This window comes from Drosophila innubila (assembly GCF_004354385.1).
Source record: "Drosophila innubila isolate TH190305 chromosome 3L unlocalized genomic scaffold, UK_Dinn_1.0 0_D_3L, whole genome shotgun sequence".
Lineage (NCBI taxonomy): Eukaryota > Metazoa > Arthropoda > Insecta > Diptera > Drosophilidae > Drosophila > Drosophila innubila.
Genome location: NW_022995376.1, coordinates 2357408 through 2375936, shown reverse-complemented (window position 1 = coordinate 2375936; position 18529 = coordinate 2357408). Strand labels below are relative to the sequence as shown.

Genomic DNA, 18529 nt, shown 5'->3' with positions numbered 1-18529 from the left:
TTTTATATCTGAGTGTTAATTTATAAAGTCAAGAAATAATGTTTCTTAATCCATGTTTCTTATAAATGTGTTGAACAAAAAAAAGTCTATTTAACAAAATTGAGTGCAATCAGGTATTGTAACTGAAATTAAAAAAAAAAACCATATGAAGAAATTTGTACTTATGATGATCAAAAAATCAGAAACACCCAACAAATGTTAAATGTACTCATTATTGATGTGCAAAGAGTTTTATATTACTGTTTATTGCATGAGAAATCCATATCCATTAGCAATGCAAAAAATATTTATATTAATAAAATGGAATTATATGTGTGTTAAAATTCGAAATGTGTTTGCATGTTAAATTTAAAGTTCAGTTCTGTTAGCTTACAGAGCGCTGTTAAACGCAATGTTGTTTGCATCACTGGCTGTTTTCAAAGTTCTAAAGTTAGAAAAATTTTAAGATTGCAACTTACCGCAAAGCTGGCTAATTTAAATATATATTCGGCATTGTTTTGCTATTATTATTGATCTATAGCTATTTAAAAGTGCGCGCAAAATCAAATATAGATGCTTTCCGCCAGAAATAGCTATTTTTTCTCTGAAAGTTGGCAGCACTGGCTGAGCTGAAATCCGCTAACCAAGCCTGCCAACTTGTTTTTGACTCCGGCATGCTACATTTGTAAATCAGCTGTGCCGCATCGCAATTTCAGCTATTTTTCGGCTGCTTTCCAGACAGAAGCAGCTATTTTTACCCCTAAAAAGTTGGCACTAACCAATTGTTGTTTTCCGCAAATATACACACTTTGTGCGGATTTTTAGTTAATAGCAACTAAACGACCTACGACCAGACTTGCCAAAGTTTGGATTACTATCCGCCTGAACACGCCTTCCCTTCCGTAGCTTATAAACAAACGAAACAAGATGGTAATTGGGTAAGTTTAATGCAAAATTTTGGCCAGCAAAAATTACGTAACCCCAAACTTAAAAATTTGCTAGATTATTGGTGCGCGGCGGTCTGGTCGCTGGAACAGTGTATTACACCCGCAAAGCTGGCATCTGGGGCAGTGCGGAGGAAACGGATAAACTGTATAACAGTGTGAAAGCAGAGCTCTGTCCATATGTGCAGCAGGCGCAGAAGAAATTGCCCTTTGAAGTGCCCAAGCTGCCCAGGGCTGGAGAAATGCGCTTCCTGGCCAAACACTACTACAACGAGGGAGTGAAGAATTCATTCCGATTCATTCACATGCTACCCTGCTATGCGGGTCGAGGCCTCAAGAAGGTGAAAGACACATTCGATGAGTTTGCCAAATCGCCAGCGATCACAGGAAGCATCGAAAAGGCGACGGCGACGGCGAAGTAGACAACAGAAAATGTACAGTATATACAGTATGTCAACTAATTAATTTGACAAAGAAAAATATTTAAAGTATGTCAAGTAACAGTCAAAACAGTACTTGACTTACTATATTTAATTTTAAAAAACCCTTTTTGGTTTTCTGTATATTTTTGCTTATTAAATTATAGTTGTTCATGGTTCTTAGTTCAATTTAAGATAAAAAGTAATAAGTTCCCTTGTTTTGAACTATTTTTTAAAATATAAAACAAATATCAATATTATTTTCTTTGTCAAAAAAATTAATTGCCATTCTGTATATTCATTAGAAGGCTGTCTTCATGTTAGTTTATAGTTAGTTCTATTGAATACTATGTTTATGTATCAAAGACCTCCAAATCTTTAGAACCTACCCTCCGATCGTGCAGTTTTGCGAGGGGAGGTGGTTGTCCAGAAATGTCGAGAGCAGCAGATGCTTAAAAATACTTATTTTACCTCTCTCAATGTGAAAAGATTTCAATGCTAGCAATAAACTAAAATTATGTTTTAAGCGTGAAAGTCGCCTTGAAAAACTTACTGAGAGTCATTTAATCATTAAATCATCAACAATTTAAGATACTTCTTCTATAGAGTATTAACTTAAAATAATTAATATTTTTATTTGCGACTTCCTTAAGAGCACTTCTCTTTATTTCAATCCACAGACAAAACATGTCACATACTTTTATTTATAGCGCAGACAAATAAATTTGGCTTAATTCGCAGATTTGGCCAAGAAGTTAAGAAAATGTTAGCTAGCATGATGATGAAAAAATGTAATAAACGTTAAATGAAGTAAAATGATTAAACTTTCCTTGGAAAAGGAAATCTAATTAAATGAATAAAAAGACTTTTGTCTGTCATTGTTTGACTTTCAATAAATATAATGCATGCTAATAGAACAAAAAGACTGTTCATACTACAAATAAATGATTTTTAGAGTACAGAATTGGGTAAATCCCAAGAGCAATTAGATGTTTCATACTGCAAATAAATAATTTCTATAGAAAACATTGTTGAAAAGTTTTAAGAAGAATGGCAAATCAGAAATTTCTGAAGAAAAAAGTTAAGTGACTTTCCACAGAAAAGGATTATTGAGTACATTTTACAACGTTGTCAATTTTCATGCATATTTATGAAGAGTAGCAATTCATAAAGTTCGGGCAATTAAATGAATTCTAGAGTAAAAAGATAGCATCTTTAAAATTCTTTGCATCGTTGCCCATTTTCATGAATATTTATGAAAAGCGGCAACACAGGAAATGCGAGCATCTATGCTTGATAAAATGATAATATTACTTGTAATTGTTGTATACAATCACTAAAAACTGACAGATTGCTGTTAAACAAGCTGGAAGAGAGAGAAGACTCTGATTCTCTGATAATACTTATAAAAATGTTGCGGCAGGTTGCTCAAAACGTCATACATAACTGACTGACTCATTGATTGAGCTGTAAAAAAAGAGAAGATGAAGGTTGTCGACCAGTTGACCTTTTTAGATAACAGGCATTTGTAAATTGTCTGTGATTTGGTTTAGTGCAAAATATTACGCATACGCCAGATAAACTAAGCACACACTACACTTTTTTGAATATCACACGTTATAAAAATGGCTGGCGAAGAAAGTTAAATAAAGCAATGCTAACAAATAGAACAGAGGCACAGATATAAATATATAAATATAAATATAGTCTTACATATGCGAACAGACGTCACATTGATAAGAGAGTTGACTGTTGACTCTGGACACAGTCGTATCCCTAATTGTCGAGCACTCTCGAGTGTTAACCGAAATACCCACACACACACACACACACATACAGAGATAAACCACTTAGGACAATTTTGTTGCAACCGTTAAACGTTTAGTTGTAACTGTCATGCTTTTAATTTTAGCCGCAATCAATTGACTTGACTTGAAATTGATTTGATTATCAATTTGACGGACGTCGGCAAAAATATAATATGAATATTATTTTTAATTTCAAGTATTTGTCATGTCTATTTATGATATTTGCCTATTGACACTTGTGTATATCCCCTCGCTCTAAATATTTGCTTAGCCAGCGTGCAATCACTTTTAATTAATTAAACGTTTTTTCCCCTTTTCGTTTTCGTTTTCCTTCTCGTTTTCGTTTTATTGGCCCAGTTAAGCGGACCACCAAACACAAGTAACTGTCTGCCCGAAAGTTGTCATCATCAACAAGTTGTCAGATAAAAAATTTATACTCTACCCCTCAGTGGCACACCCTAGCCAAAAGCATGGGGGTGTCTGTGACTCATGCTATGGCAAAGATAATAACAAGATATTGCTACAGACACGGCTGCCAGTTAATGAGAATATTTTGCAACAGTCTTTAGGGAAAAACCTACCGATCCCTATAAATAATATTTTTTAGTTATCTTTATTAAATATTTAATTATTATCATATTTATAAAATTGAAATAAAAGCACTTCCATGGAAAGAGTGGAAAATATATTATGAAATTAATATTTGAGAACCATTATTAAATATTGACTTATTGACTTACTTATCCATTACTTATAAAAAATATTTATATATGAGAACCATTTTTTAAAATTTACTTATAATATGTAATTGCTTATCCATTACATATGATATATATAAAATTGTAATGTATTGCTTTTCTAGTTCTTTTAATACTCACAAATAGACTGTTAAGTTGATAGTTAAATTTATACTAATAATTTAAATTAAATAAAAATTTGTTAAATATATAAATATTTAAAAATGTTGATTCAATCAGTGTTGAGAGTTAAACTTAACGCTTTTTTAAAAAAGTCTAAAAGTTTAAGAATTCATAAAATAAATACAAGTAAATAAATAAAATATACAGGAGTTTTCATTATTGTTTAACCAATAATTTTATGAAATTGTTTTCAAAGATAAGAAGTTGAGATACTTTTAGAAATTTAAAGAAATGTAGAATTAAAGAAAAATTTATTTAAATGCAGAGCGCGAGAAATACACAGCCAACTCAAAGTAATCGATATGATTTTTTATTTTTACTTTTATTTATTTAATTTTATTTTCAATTCCTTGCATTTCAAAACTATTATAACTCTCGAAATTCTGAAAAAAATGTACCAATAAATGTACCAAATACGGCTACAGCATCATCATCTCTCCCTCTCTCTCTCTTTCACTCTCTGTATTGCTTTCTTTCTCTGTCTGTCGGCAGAAGTACAAAGCTCCCGTTATGCATTGAATTATATCACGTGCTTAAGCGGTTTTTCATTAACTTGTATGGCTTTTGACCCAACAGTGAAAAGTCAATATTTGGCAACAAATATGAAATCACATTTTCGGCGACCCATAAAATAAATGCAAATAAATAAATGCTTAACCTCCAAATGGGCGACAACACGCATACGCCGTGTTGTGCGTCGCTCCCTCAACCCAGACACACACACAACAACACACAGCAACACCTCGCTGTGATCTCGAGGCCGCAAGGAGAGCAAATGTTGTGTGAGCACACACACACACCAACACACACACACACCTACACACACACACTCTTACAGTAGCTGTTGAGCAAATTTCTTTTCGACATTGCGCATACGCCGCGTATCTGACGACAGAAGAAAGCGTATATGAAAATAAAACAAAGCAATTTGTTTATTTGACATACGGCGAGCATTAATTAAAAATGCTTTCTTGTTTAGTTTATCTGCTGCTCGAGAGTTATTTAATTAAAGTACTCGTATTGATAAGAACAAAATAATAAAATACGTCTGAAATTCCCTTAACTTGGTCAACATGCAAATTGACGCAGTTTCAAAGTTCAATAAAAAGAATTTTTATGAATTTCCAAAACAAATATCCGCTTTCAGATTTCATATATTTTGGCTAATTATAGACTTAGAAACGTGTCCAAATTTGGTGTTTTATGTGGGCAAATCTACAGCTTATGTTGACAGTTTCCAGAGCTGATAAACAAGTTAATTATCCTTACATAAACTTGCAGATTTTGGCTACTATTTGAGTTTTAAATCTTATCTAATTGACGCGCATTTGATGGCTTGAATTTCAAATTTAATGTGCTGCAAACAAAGTAATTTTAAAGGCATTATAAACACGAATTTATTTCAATATTATAAATTGTAATCTCTAAATTTGCTTGAGATCTAAATATAAATTAAATGTGTTGAATACAGACTCATCTCAAAGGCATTATAAGCTTGAATTTGTTTAAATATTATAATCATCTTTAATTTCTCTGATTTTATCACAACTAAAGCTGTCGTTATTAATTAAAAATGAATTAACAATTCGTTTAGTTATATTTATTTAATCATATTTATTCATGAAGTAAGCGACGAGGAAGAATATGCTAAACCTGACAGATACTCAGCAGAAAGCTTAAATTTCAGTTATACAACACAATGAAATATATTTCGATGGAAATTGTATATAAAAAATATATACTAAAGTATTAGGAAAAAATATCTATAAAAATTAATAAAGAGAAATAAAATATTAAAAAATAAATATTTAATAATAATTATATCAACAATTATTTTAAGTATATATTTAAATATTACATATATTTTATATTATTTTTTTACTTAAGTTTCCTTTAGTATAAAACTTGAAATCGTATATATGAATTAAAATAATAATTGCACCTTAAGTTAAGAGTTAAGTATAATTTTAATTAATTAATATATAAATTAATGTCAAAATTATAAATATCACTCGTTTTAGATTTAATTTGACTACAAAAAAATGGCTTTAAAATTTTTATTAATCTTTAAAGACTTTTACCACCCTTCTGTATTTTATTACAGGGTATAAAATCAGCACTCCATTATTCATACTAGGCATGATCTGAGGGCTTTTTAGCTACCGTCAAAATGGCATCGCAACTTTGTTTGCATTGATCAATAGGTAATGTTATTAACTTATTTATTTGTTATTGCCAATTATTGTCACACATTTCTCTATGTCACGTTCGCTGATTTTTTGTTGTTGTTTAAATTTATTGTTATTGTTGTTGTTGTTGTTGCTATTGTTTTTGGTTTGTTTGTTTGCTGAAACTTTAAGAGTTCGACCTTTAAGCATAATTCCCTTCGCGAGCTGAAAAGTTTGTTCAACCAATAAATCGATGGATGATGCATAAACAATAATCAATGATCATTGATTGTTCATCATAATTGTTAGCTGATAAGAATTAAACAAAGTTTTCAAAGTTTTGACAGTTTATTGAACTGGTTGAATACCACAACAAATACTATATAACAATGTTGTTATGAGCATGTTATATAATTATTTATACGCTGTATTTTATAATTAATTTGCACAAATCATGTGCGTCTCTGTGAGTGCATTTGTTTAAACAACGATCGAAGCGTGTGCCTTGCGCAAATATTTAAATATTACTAACTGAAGCAATCGGCAATCGCTTAATTACAATCCGTCGATTGGCTAAAAACACCTGAGCACACACACACACACGCACACACGCACAGCATCCCCCTTTCCCTTCCCCTCTTGCCCCAATTTGACATATGTTAATGCTGGAACAAGAATTGCTGCATTCATTTGCACATTCATAATTGTTGATGTGCATTTATTTATTTCATTTTTATACTATCAATTTGTCTAGCTTCATTCTATAATTGTGTAGTTGTTATTGTTGTTGTTTTTAATACGCATTCCCTAGTCCTCGGATACCGGTTACAGTAGCCAGGTAATGCTTCCGATAAGTAAGTATTGCCTACAGTTGATTATTCACATTATATATGCCATTAAAAAGTATACCCTATACGCATAAACTTACCCATGGGGTAGTTTTCAATTTAAGATTAGTTTGTAAATGTGCTAGAAAAATATTAATAATATTTACATACATATATTTTGAGCTAGTTCTATATGATATGCTACAGAGCTATATAATAAGTCACTAACTATGTTTCTCAAAATTACAATTTTTTTAAAGAACTGTTAAGCCAGGAACCGTAAAGAAATATGTTTTAAAATTACGAAATAACACATATTTTTGACTTTAAAATAAAAGAGTTAATTTGTAAATTTTATTTGAAAAATTTGGAAAAATTTAATTAATTTCAAATAAGACTCTTAGTATTTTTTCCAATTTCGAAAGAATTTTATATTATTTATCTATTTTATAACAATTATAAATAAAATTTTTTTATTCTTTGTCTCAAACTGGTTTTCGAAACTCTCAAACCAAACTGTAGGAGAGATTTCATTTTGTTCCAATTGACTTAAAATGTAATTATTAGTTTTTTCATCGTTTTTAAAGTAGATCCTAAAACATGAGCGTTATATTTGATAGATCGGTCGTATTTTGAATACAAAAAATTCAATTATTTGGCGCGCCAAATAATTAATGTTCATTTGGCATAAAAAAAGCGCAATTAAAATGAGTTTTTATGGCTGCAAATCATTTTAAATTGATTCCAAAACTAGATGACATTTTTCCTGCCCGGGAGGAGTGAGAGCATATTGCACTAGATCATTTTTAGAGATTTTGAATGCTGAAAAATGATAAATTAAATAAAATGTGTTTATATTCAATTAAAATAGTTCAGTTGATTTTTGCGGACTTTTTATGTATACAAAACTCTTTGTCCTGATTTACTGACTGAGTCACTCACTGACTAATCACTGTGAAGACCAAACCGTAAGAGCTAGAAAGCTGAAATTTGCACACAACGTAGCTGAGACTATTTTATTATATAAATTTGTGTAGAAAATGAAAAATTTACAGTTCTGTTTTACTTGGTAAATTTTCGCCTTTTAAGTCAAGTTCATAGGGTATGTTCTAGTCGTTGTTTGTGGCCGTTGTTGCAGCTGCTGATGCTGTGGCCAGTTATAAAGTGAGCCGATCTCCAGCGACCCTGCGCTGTCGCCTTTTCGCTGTTGAACTGCTAACACCGACGCACTGAAAAACTGAAACACTTCAAAAAGCCGAGCTGTGTTTGTTGTTATCGCTGTTGTTTTTACTACTATTGTTGTTGTTGTTTGGCTTATCAGCAGAAGCGAACAATATTTTTTTTTGGCAACAACTAAATAGTTGGCTACAGTTATTGCCGCTTTTCAGTTGCTCAGTGTTTTGGCTCAGTGTTCTTTGAGGCATCGTCGTCGGCAGAGGCAGACGTCGCAGTAGACGCCGCAGTAGACGCCGCAGTCGCAGTCGCAGTCGCAGCAGTCGCAGCAGCAGCGTCAGGTAGATAGAGAGTTCAGGTATTTCTGCGAGGCGCAAACGCGACACGATCTCAAAGCGCCAACGACAACGAGAAGCAACAGATCCACGTACTCGTTTAAAAAGAATATACAAGTTTAGTAAAAAAATAAAATAATATAAAACTAAATTGAATTGAATCACAAAAATGTACAAACTGAAACTATTTTAAAATATTCCAAAAAATTAATATATAAACCGGCGATCGTTAAAGTGAATGCACAAACTAAACTGAATCTGAATCGAGTGCAAATCGAGTGTGTGACTGAACAAGTGTTTGAGTGTCTGAAAAAAACATGAGCATTATTAAAAACTAGACGCATTCATTAAGAAATTGAAGCAGTAATCAAATACAAAACAAACCAGTTAAAAAGTGCTTAAACAAAATGAAGTCTTTATCTACCAAAGTATTATTATTTATAGTTATATGCAGCTTGCTACAAACAGAAATCAGGTAAGTTATTAAAACAGTTTTTTAAATATTAAATTAACTGTTTAAATATAATTTTATATTTTTTTTAGCAAGTGTTTAATATTTAATTAACTTAAGTATTTATATTTAACTGCAGTCAGCTTAAAACTAATTATAATAGCAAATAGCTCATTATATTTTACTTTTCATTCATCAACTTTATTCAACGTTGTCTCTTTGACACAAAGAAATGCTGATAATGATTATAATTTTTAATTTCATTTTTGGGTATTTACAAAATGGAAAAGAGCACAAAGAGTAGCAGCAACAAAAACAATTGCGACTGATAAAACATTTCGTGATATTTTTCCACTTCTTGGATACCACAAAATGTTCACCAAAAATAGCTGTCAAATTTTTGTATTGTATTTTTTTTCTTTTGCTTTTAGTTATGTTTTAAATATTCAGTTTAGGTTTTGCTGTAAACGCTTGCAACTTGAATGACAGTTACACAACTGATAAAACTGATAAGGAAATTGTGGCAACCAGATCGCAAATGTAACAAACGCATTTCCTGGTACACAATTTTTGATAAACTCCAAAGGCGAAAAGGTTTATCAAATTGTTTAAATAAAATATAGGTAGAAGATACTTTATTTCATCAGTTGATAAGGCGAAAACAATTTAACATGAAATGTGGTAAGATCGAGAAATATTTTAACGTTCTCCTCGTGCGAATCAGGTTATTAAGTATACGCCGCCGACGCCCGCTCGAATTATTTCCATAATTTGAAGGCGGCAAAAATTTGTAACCAATTAATTATGCCGACTTTCGGCTAGAGAGCTTAGTGAGCAAATTATTATCTGCCATTTAAATGCAATGTCAATAGGTAAATATTTGAAAACACAACCAGAAATGAACGGAGCTCGGTTTATTTATGGATTTCTGGTTAGGGATCAAGCCAAGTGCACTAATTGAATTGGTTTATTTGTTTGCATGTTTATTTTGTTGTTATTACTCCCGCTGTTGTTACACTGGGAACAACAAAAATACAAAGAAACTACGTAAATAATAATATTATTTATTACAATAATATTAGAGCAGAGTTGGCAAATATCTCTCTCAAATAAGCTTGCACAGCTGCACAAAGGAGAATGGAATTATTCTCCTTCCCTTTTTCATATTTTCAACTCAGCTGATGTACAAATACTTCCATAATTGACTGTAAATACTGCACCGTAAACAAATAACAGCAGCTAATGTAATAAAGTCTACGCTCATTAATATTGAAGTTGAACTTTTGCATGCATTAGAAAATCTTATGAATTGGGAATTGGGAATTGAGAACGTGCTTCAGCTTATTGCCAGCTGCATTTAAATATGATTTAATTGCTATTAAACAATACTTTTGGTATATTATTTTAGCACCTATTGTGCAATTTTCTTATATTACTCATACGCAGCGTTGGCTGCTTTTCTTTGAAACGCCGAACTCGTCTTAAATGTCGATCTTATATAACATTTTAAGCCTGATTTGCTATTGGTAGCATTTCTAATTATATTTCACACATAACGTAAGCGAATAATATTATTATTGACACACAAACTAGACCTTAGTGTAAATATTGATATTATATGTACGCTTAGTAAAATAATTAGAAAAAATCTTATCTTTTTATTGTGTGGCGTTCAAGAATAATTTCTAGAATTCTTATAATCATTACAGTTTACTATTAATTCGAATTTCACATATTACTCATACGCTACACATTGTTCTGCCGAACTCTATCTAAATATTATTTTAATCTTTAATCAATATCAAATAATTATTAGAATTGACTGTTTAATTTGATCGCAATTTTATTAATCATATTACTACTTTGGTGTGCCAAAATTTGCACAATATTATCACACTTTAATTTCATTTTCTATTCGCAATATGATTTATTTCTCAGATTAATATGCAATCTAAATATTTTTTTGGTACAAAAATTCTGTCTAAATATGCCCATTGTACTGAAACTATATTATTTTCTCTTCGAAATAAGAATATCACTCATACGCAACGTAATCAAAATATTATAAGAACATTGATTCAATTAATTGTTAAAAAAAAAATTATTTTAAAATTTGATTTGCATTTGAAAAAATAGCTAAGCACTATGGATCTAATTGTATATACTATTTTTACTTGCTTTAAGAATCTTGAAAAGATAAAATAACAATAAAAGAAGCAATAAAAGTTTTTTTTCTAAATAAAAGATATTAAATAAAATATGTGAAAGTTTAATTTTGTCAAAACAATTAATTGAGCAACTGAATTTTTTTTTTTTAAATATTCATAAACATTTTCTAGTGACGAGCCTTAGAATTAAATATTTCACACTCTAAAATCAGGATAAACATCCCGTTTTGATTGCACATTACTCATACGTATTTTTTTTTAAATTAAATTACTCATACGCAACGTTCGCTTGCAGCGCTATCAATGACACGATCGTGGACGAGAATTGTCCTTCGCTGGCCAATGCGGACAGTCTGCAGTACACGGAACTGATACAAAGGATGACTCACGTCTGTCGCTACGATCGTTTGGAGCGACCCATCGAATATGACAATCAGACATTGAAGCGTCTACCGATTGTGGTGAAGACACGCATCTATGTCTACCTCTTGCAGAATCTCAACTCGGATCTGTTGCAATTCAAGACACACGCATTGCTCCAGCTCAGCTTTCAGGACAAACGTTTGGCCTACAAGGAGTTTGCACCGGAGCGAAGAGAGACGATTTTGGGTCAGAAGCATTTGAGTGAACGCCTCTGGTTGCCACATATATTCTTTGCCAACGAAAGAGAGTCGAGTATCTTGGGCACCGATGAGAAGGATGTGCTCACTTCAATATCCCGTGATGGCAATGTCATTATCTCCACAAGACTTCAAGCATCACTTTATTGCTGGATGAACTTTAAAAAGTTTCCCTTCGATCAGCAATATTGCTCAACAATATTGGAGAGCTGTAAGTCTATCAATTAAATTGCAATTTTATTTTATTAAGAATTTTTTTAATTTTTAGGGATGTATAATACTTCTGATTTGCTGCTGGAGTGGGAGGATCATGCGCCCATATCCTTTGATCCAGATATGCGTCTCACTGAGTTTAATCTGGCTCAATTTTGGCATAATACAACAGTTGTGCATTCAGATCACATCAATATGCGACACGGCGCTTTTCGTAAGTTGTCTTCTATATATATTTGTTTTTTATTTTATTAAGGAGTGTATTATATTCTTATTAAGAAATGTATAACACATTAAAGGTGAACTGAAAGACTGCCTTAATATATATATATAGTTAGTGGAGTAACTATTTGGACAGTTTATAAAAAAAAATAAATATTTTACAAAATACAAATAACATACAAGGTACAAAAAATAATAATGAAAAAAAATCTAATGTGCCCAATGAATTTTATTCTTTTAAATATAAGACACATACGTTAATTTTTTTTTTCTAAGGACTCACTATATTATATATCAATATATTATTTTTAAATATAAAACAGGTACGTTTATTTATTTTTTTTTTGTCAAAGAAGTCATTATTATACAAAGCTACCATAGAAAAAATTATTCGAAAATTAAACATTTGTATAAACAATTGTTATGTTATTCAAGAAATCTCAACAAACCTTATAGAATGTGTATTTTATAATATCCTATCAATTCTGACCGAATTTTAATCAAATCGGATAACTTGTTCGTATAGCTGTCATAGGAACGAGCATTCAAAATTTAAATAAAGTGTTTTTTCAAGGGATTCAAACTTTTCAGTATAGAGGAAAACTTAACTATATTTTTTAAAATAAGCCTTACTTACTTGCTTAATTTTTAAAATATTAATTAATTTATTTTTTAATCATTTTTTTCAGAGGGAAATTACAGCTCTTTAAGCTTTACAGTCAGTTTACAGCGAGAGATTGGTTTCTATCTGTTGGATTATTATCTGCCCTCCATGATGATTGTTGCCATATCCTGGGTATCCTTTTGGCTGCAAGCAGATGCCTCTCCACCACGTATAATGCTAGGTAAGCTAATGAATACTAAAATAAAGTATATTATTTAATGATAAATTTCCTCCAGGTACCAGCACCATGTTGTCCTTTATCACATTGTCCTCGTCGCAGAGTAAAACTCTGCCCAAGGTCAGCTATATCAAAGTATCTGAAGTGTGGTTCATTGGCTGCACTTTCTTCATCTTTGGCAGTCTGGTGGAGTTTGCCTTTGTCAATACAATATGGCGTCGCAAGGAGAATATTGAGCTGAAGAAGGTTAATAGTAAATACATTATTAAATCCACCTTAACGCCACGCCCCTCACGCCGTCAACTGGGCGGCAGTTTGAGCAACGAATCCAGAGCTCGTTCCTGTTCCAGTCTGGATAATATTGTGTCCAGCACGGAGAGCGTGAGAAATGGCAATGGCACTGTCAATCCAGGATTTAACAATTATCTCACAGTTCATGTAAGTTTAGAAATCAAAACTGATAATTTGTTAAGAATTTCAAAAATTTTTGAAAGCATTACAAATACAAAAATAGGCAAATTTAAAGAAATTAATAGAAAAAGAGGAGGAATGAATTAGAAATTAAATTTTTTTTTTTCTAATATTGCTTTTCAAAATTTTAACTTTTCAATTCATACATCCTTATTTTTAAAATTTCCTTATAATATTTTTCATATGCTTGCGATGTTTGATAAAATATTTTAATTCAAGTTCTTCCTAATTTGTTCTTTCCAACTATTTTTCCCAATTCTTATATCCTTATTATTATAACTATAATTTTTATAATCAAACTCTTGTTTTAAAATCGTGGCGTTTTTTTTTGGAATTCGGATGAATTTTTTTTTTTCAAATTGAAAATATTTCAACAAGTTATAATTTTAATTTAATTTGTTATAGCCCAATCTGCCCATCATAAGAACTGAGTGTGCCGACAACGTTTCCGTGTGCAGCGAACGCTCGACAAATGATCACGTTGTGGACATTGACAAGGACAAGAAGTCCGAGAAGGATCCACCCACATTTACCACCATGACGCCACAGGAAATTGCCATGTGGATCGATAGAAGATCACGTCTTTTATTTCCGGGCATGTTTTTGGCCTTCAATGCGCTTTACTGGACTTTTGTCTACTGTTTTTAGGCGAAAAGGAAGACGAAAATACATACACAAACACACATACAAACAATTAGTGTCATACATGTGAATTTCTTTTGTGTTTGCTTTCTCTTAATATTACGTTGATTGTAATATGTATTAATTAGTTAGTAAGTCACATCATCTCATAGTCATAGTTGTACAAATGTCGCGCATGTCTTATAAAATAAAATACAATCAATAATTGTTTTAAGCTAACAAATGTAAAAACTTTAGTTATTTTTTCACTAACAAAGCTTAAATTGCGCGCCAGTTTTGTTTGAAAGTCTAGTCGAATCGAATTTTTAAGAAAATCTATCGAAGCTTGGCGCCACCTAGCGCTCTATGTTTGCTTAACATAAAAAACACAGTGTTAGTTAACAGCTTAGCTGTCTGTTTACTTAAGCATTGCACAGCTATCGCCTTTACAGCTCTGCCAAACTGTTAGTTGACAGTAATCAGATGGCTGTTAACTTGGCAAAGGCACAGATGGCGCTTTTACAGCTGAGTAGCAGTGTTAGTTTACAGTCCGCAGCTGTCTGTTAATCTGGCGCAGTTAATGTTATGACTTAGTACTGTTGCCAACTGCTAGATGGCGCCACTTAATTGCTTGAGGACAGACAAAGAATTACGTTAATTGCAAGCAGTTTATACATTAATTATTAGCAATTAAATGCTGATTATTATATGAAGTTTTTCTTTTCTTATATTTAGTACATGTTGGTAAAGTTGAGCAAGTTAATTAATTGTATTATATTCAATAATTAGCTGAAGATTGCTTCAATTGAATTTTCGTTCTTGCCTTGACACTCACTTCCGTTGTAATCAAATTTCCTGCTTGAACGTTAGGGGATTCCCCGCAACCCTACGAACTGAAATCGCATACCTAAGCTCAATGCATTTGGCACTTTCATTTCCCCTAAATATAATCAAAATATGCAAATGCAATTAGACGGAATATAACATTTACAAAAGCGTGTTAATGCCCAGATTCTTGACTTAGCCTTTAAGTGCGATATTAAAGGATTTCATTTAGTTTGTTAAGAAAGTGAAAATTCCCGAGTAAATGGCATTTTAGCAAAATTAAAGAAAATATTTGCAAGAGGCTTAAATTTAAATTGCAATTGCAATTGAATTTTTATTTTTCTGCTTATCTTAGCTGAGCTTCATGTTCATTTCCTTTCTTCAGCTGCTTCTTTCTGCTTTTCATTGCATTTTCTACTGTCGCTTTTCCCGCACTTTTCCACTGGTCCCTGTAAATGGAAACTTAATTTATTGAATTTGCGCCGCTCATCGAGTAAAATGTGCAACAGTTGGGCGTTGATTTGTATCGATAAATTGCATCATTTTATCAGTTTAACATTACACTCAAATTGTGTATACGCACACACATACAAAGAAACATACATACGAGCCTGTTTGCAATTGAAATAAACATTCTATTTGGCATGCAAATTGATGCCAAAAATTGATTTGTCAATTGTCAGCGTTTACAATATGTTTGCCAAATAAATCTAAAATTATTTCTCAAAATAGTTTTTGCCAAAATTTATTACAATGTCCAGTTATCAAATCAGTTTGTAGTTTAAACGAATTTCAAGTTAATATTGTTATTTTGCGCCTATAAATTATATGAATTGATTTTATGGTCGACCCACTTTATTTTGCTCGTTTATCAGACAATACAATGTTTTCAACAAATTCAGTTAACTGTTTAACAGATTGCAAATCTGAGTTTTGAGTATCAAACAACAAAAAATGAATTAAATTATTTGTAAGGATAGAAAAGTCGAATTATGGATATGGTATCTTAGAAACATGATATAATTCTGAATCTAAGTAAAAACATTATTTAATATTAATTATATTTAAATTGTTATAAAAGTAGAAAATATTTTTTACTTACTTATAATATTTAAAGTACACACAATTCCAAATAATATTAAAAATTAAAAAAAAGTTTAAAAATACCGCATACATTTTTTGTAATATTTTCCATTTATTGTTAAAAAAATTGAATATACTTTTAAAAATGACTAACTTTTAATTGATTAGGTAATAATTGTTATTTATTAGTTATTTAAGCATAATTTTTCTGATAAATATTGAAAGAGTATTTTTATTTTATAATTTATATTTAAGAAATTATATTCGTTGGATCGGATTTTGCAATAAAGTTGATGGAATCTTTGATGACAACAGGAAGTGGCATAAGAGGAAGCTGCAGTTGCATGCAGCTCGCATTGTGTGTGTGTGTGCGCGTGTGTGTGTGTGTGGCAACAACAGGGCATTGTTCACACTTGGGAAATCAAAAGACGTGGCGTCAATCAATGACAGTTTGCCTCAAGTGGCATGTGAATACGAATCCGAATACGAGTACAGATCTGCGGGTGTTGGATGCGTTTAGTACACAGGAAAAACCTAAATGCCTACAGCACAAAACACTTGCCACACTTGCCACATTCTATCGTTTGAGTTCATTGAGTGTTGTTGCTATTGTTGTTGTTGTTGTTATTATTGTTGTTGTGCCAGCAATTTTACCTGAGTTCTGTCTTCGATTTGTGTGCGAAAATTTCCAATTTCCGAAATGTGGCACACGAGGCAACAACTGCCATGAGAACAGATGTTGTCATAGATACCTTACACAGCGAGAAAATAATGAGAGATTTTGGGAGGAAATCAAATCTGTCTAAAATTATTGTGTTTTGACATTTTTTTTTTAGAACAAATTAAAGTTTAAAAGGCATTTTAATACTTAACTTTCTGTATTTAACAATAACATTCCGAAATACATATCTAAAAAATACTTAGCTTTTGAAAGGAATTTTTCTGACTTTATTCGACAATAATATTCCGATATTCATATTAAAAAAATAAATAAAAATATATATTTAAAGAAATAAGCGATGACAAGGAATTTTATGCTTGAATTTTATTATCTCTAATTAATTATATTCCTTGTTAAATGCGAAAAAAGAATAAATTATTTTCGCTTGTGAAAAATTATTTTATTTTAAATTAATTGAAAAGTTTCTTTTATAGATTATTAAAGTTTAATGCTACAATACGGATTAAAAAAAATATTTATAACGTTTTGGCTTCAAAACTTAATAGTTTATTTTACAAATTTCTGCAGATCTGTAAAAGCCAGATAAAAGTTTCAAAGACTTAAAGTTTATTGGGCTTGAAAAATTCGTATGCTGTAAAAGAAATGTTTTAATTTTTTTATTTCTTATACTGAATACAAGCTTTAAAAATTCTTGCTAAATTCAAAAATTAAAGTTTAAATTTTAGAATAATTTTTTTTGCAGTGTATAGACTGTAGTTCAGTTAGTAGAGGAGTTGGTAAGAATGGAACACGTTTATTTACATTTGTTGAGCTATTTTATTATTTGCCATTTTGCTGACCAGTCGAGGCATGAGTTTGTCTTTGATGTTGTTGTTTTTGTTGTTGCTGGTGTTGCACAATATTTGGCAGCAGTGTCACAAACTGCAGGCAGCACTAAATGCTGTTTGAATAAGGCTACCATTTGTATCTGTGTGTCTTTGTATCTGTGCATCTTTGTATCTGTAGCTAAAATAGTTGTGTAAATATGTGCGCTTTATTAATGTGCAACTATTTGTTGCATGTATGTGTGTCTTGTGTTTGTATTTGTCTCTCTATCGATAACATATCAATTTTCAATATTGTTGAACTTTCAACGAATTCTTAATTTAAGTTAATTATGCTTTTAACAATTGCCCAACATTTACATGCCAACTAATTGAGTTAATATCTCTCTAGCTTCCTTTTATTACCTCTCTCTCTCTCTCTCTCTCTCTCTCTCTACTTTTGCTGCTTTATCTACTCATTTGGCATTCCGTTTTCGTTTTTTGCATTTGCTGCGTCGCATATTCGATTGCAATTTGTGTTATTAAAAGCTGAAACATGGCCACATTCTCATTTCTCCTTTCTCCTTTTCCCATTCGCCTTTCTCCTTTTAATGCGTTAATTTATCACCAGCCTTTTGCGAGCAAGCAAACAAAGTCTGTGTAGTGTAGTGTAACTGTCTTGTCTATATATGTTAGTCACGTTTCTCAAGCAGCCTCAGCACATGTTAAGCTCTAGATTTATTGCCAAACTCAAGTTGCCCTTGATGATTCCAATTTTATATATGTTTTAAGCTCTATTCAATGTTGAAAATAACATTTGGATAAGGTGTAGGCTCAGAAACTAAGAATTAATTAAGTGGAAAATTTTTAAGATTATTTTCTTGACAAAAATTTATGTATTACAAGTGTAAAAATATTTTTTAATGGTCATTTGATTCAATTAAATTTAATCTAT

General features: G+C 31.3%; 2 protein-coding genes across 2 annotated transcripts; both read left to right on the top strand.

Annotated features, from left to right (window-relative positions):
• Positions 1–729: 729 nt before the first annotated feature.
• LOC117788105 (MICOS complex subunit MIC13 homolog QIL1) lies at positions 730–1936 on the top strand. The gene is made up of 2 exons (XM_034626770.1): positions 730–917; positions 982–1936. Exons 1-2 carry the CDS (start codon positions 907–909, stop codon positions 1343–1345), a joined length of 375 nt encoding a protein of 124 aa, XP_034482661.1. The 5' UTR covers positions 730–906; the 3' UTR covers positions 1346–1936.
• Positions 1937–8376: 6440 nt separating this feature from the next.
• On the top strand, positions 8377–14440 carry LOC117788643 (glycine receptor subunit alpha-4). The gene is made up of 6 exons (XM_034627474.1): positions 8377–9048; positions 11488–12023; positions 12081–12239; positions 12937–13092; positions 13148–13527; positions 13966–14440. The coding sequence occupies exons 1-6, from the start codon at positions 8981–8983 to the stop codon at positions 14206–14208; spliced, it is 1542 nt and encodes a 513-aa protein (XP_034483365.1). The 5' UTR covers positions 8377–8980; the 3' UTR covers positions 14209–14440.
• Positions 14441–18529: the final 4089 nt, after the last annotated feature.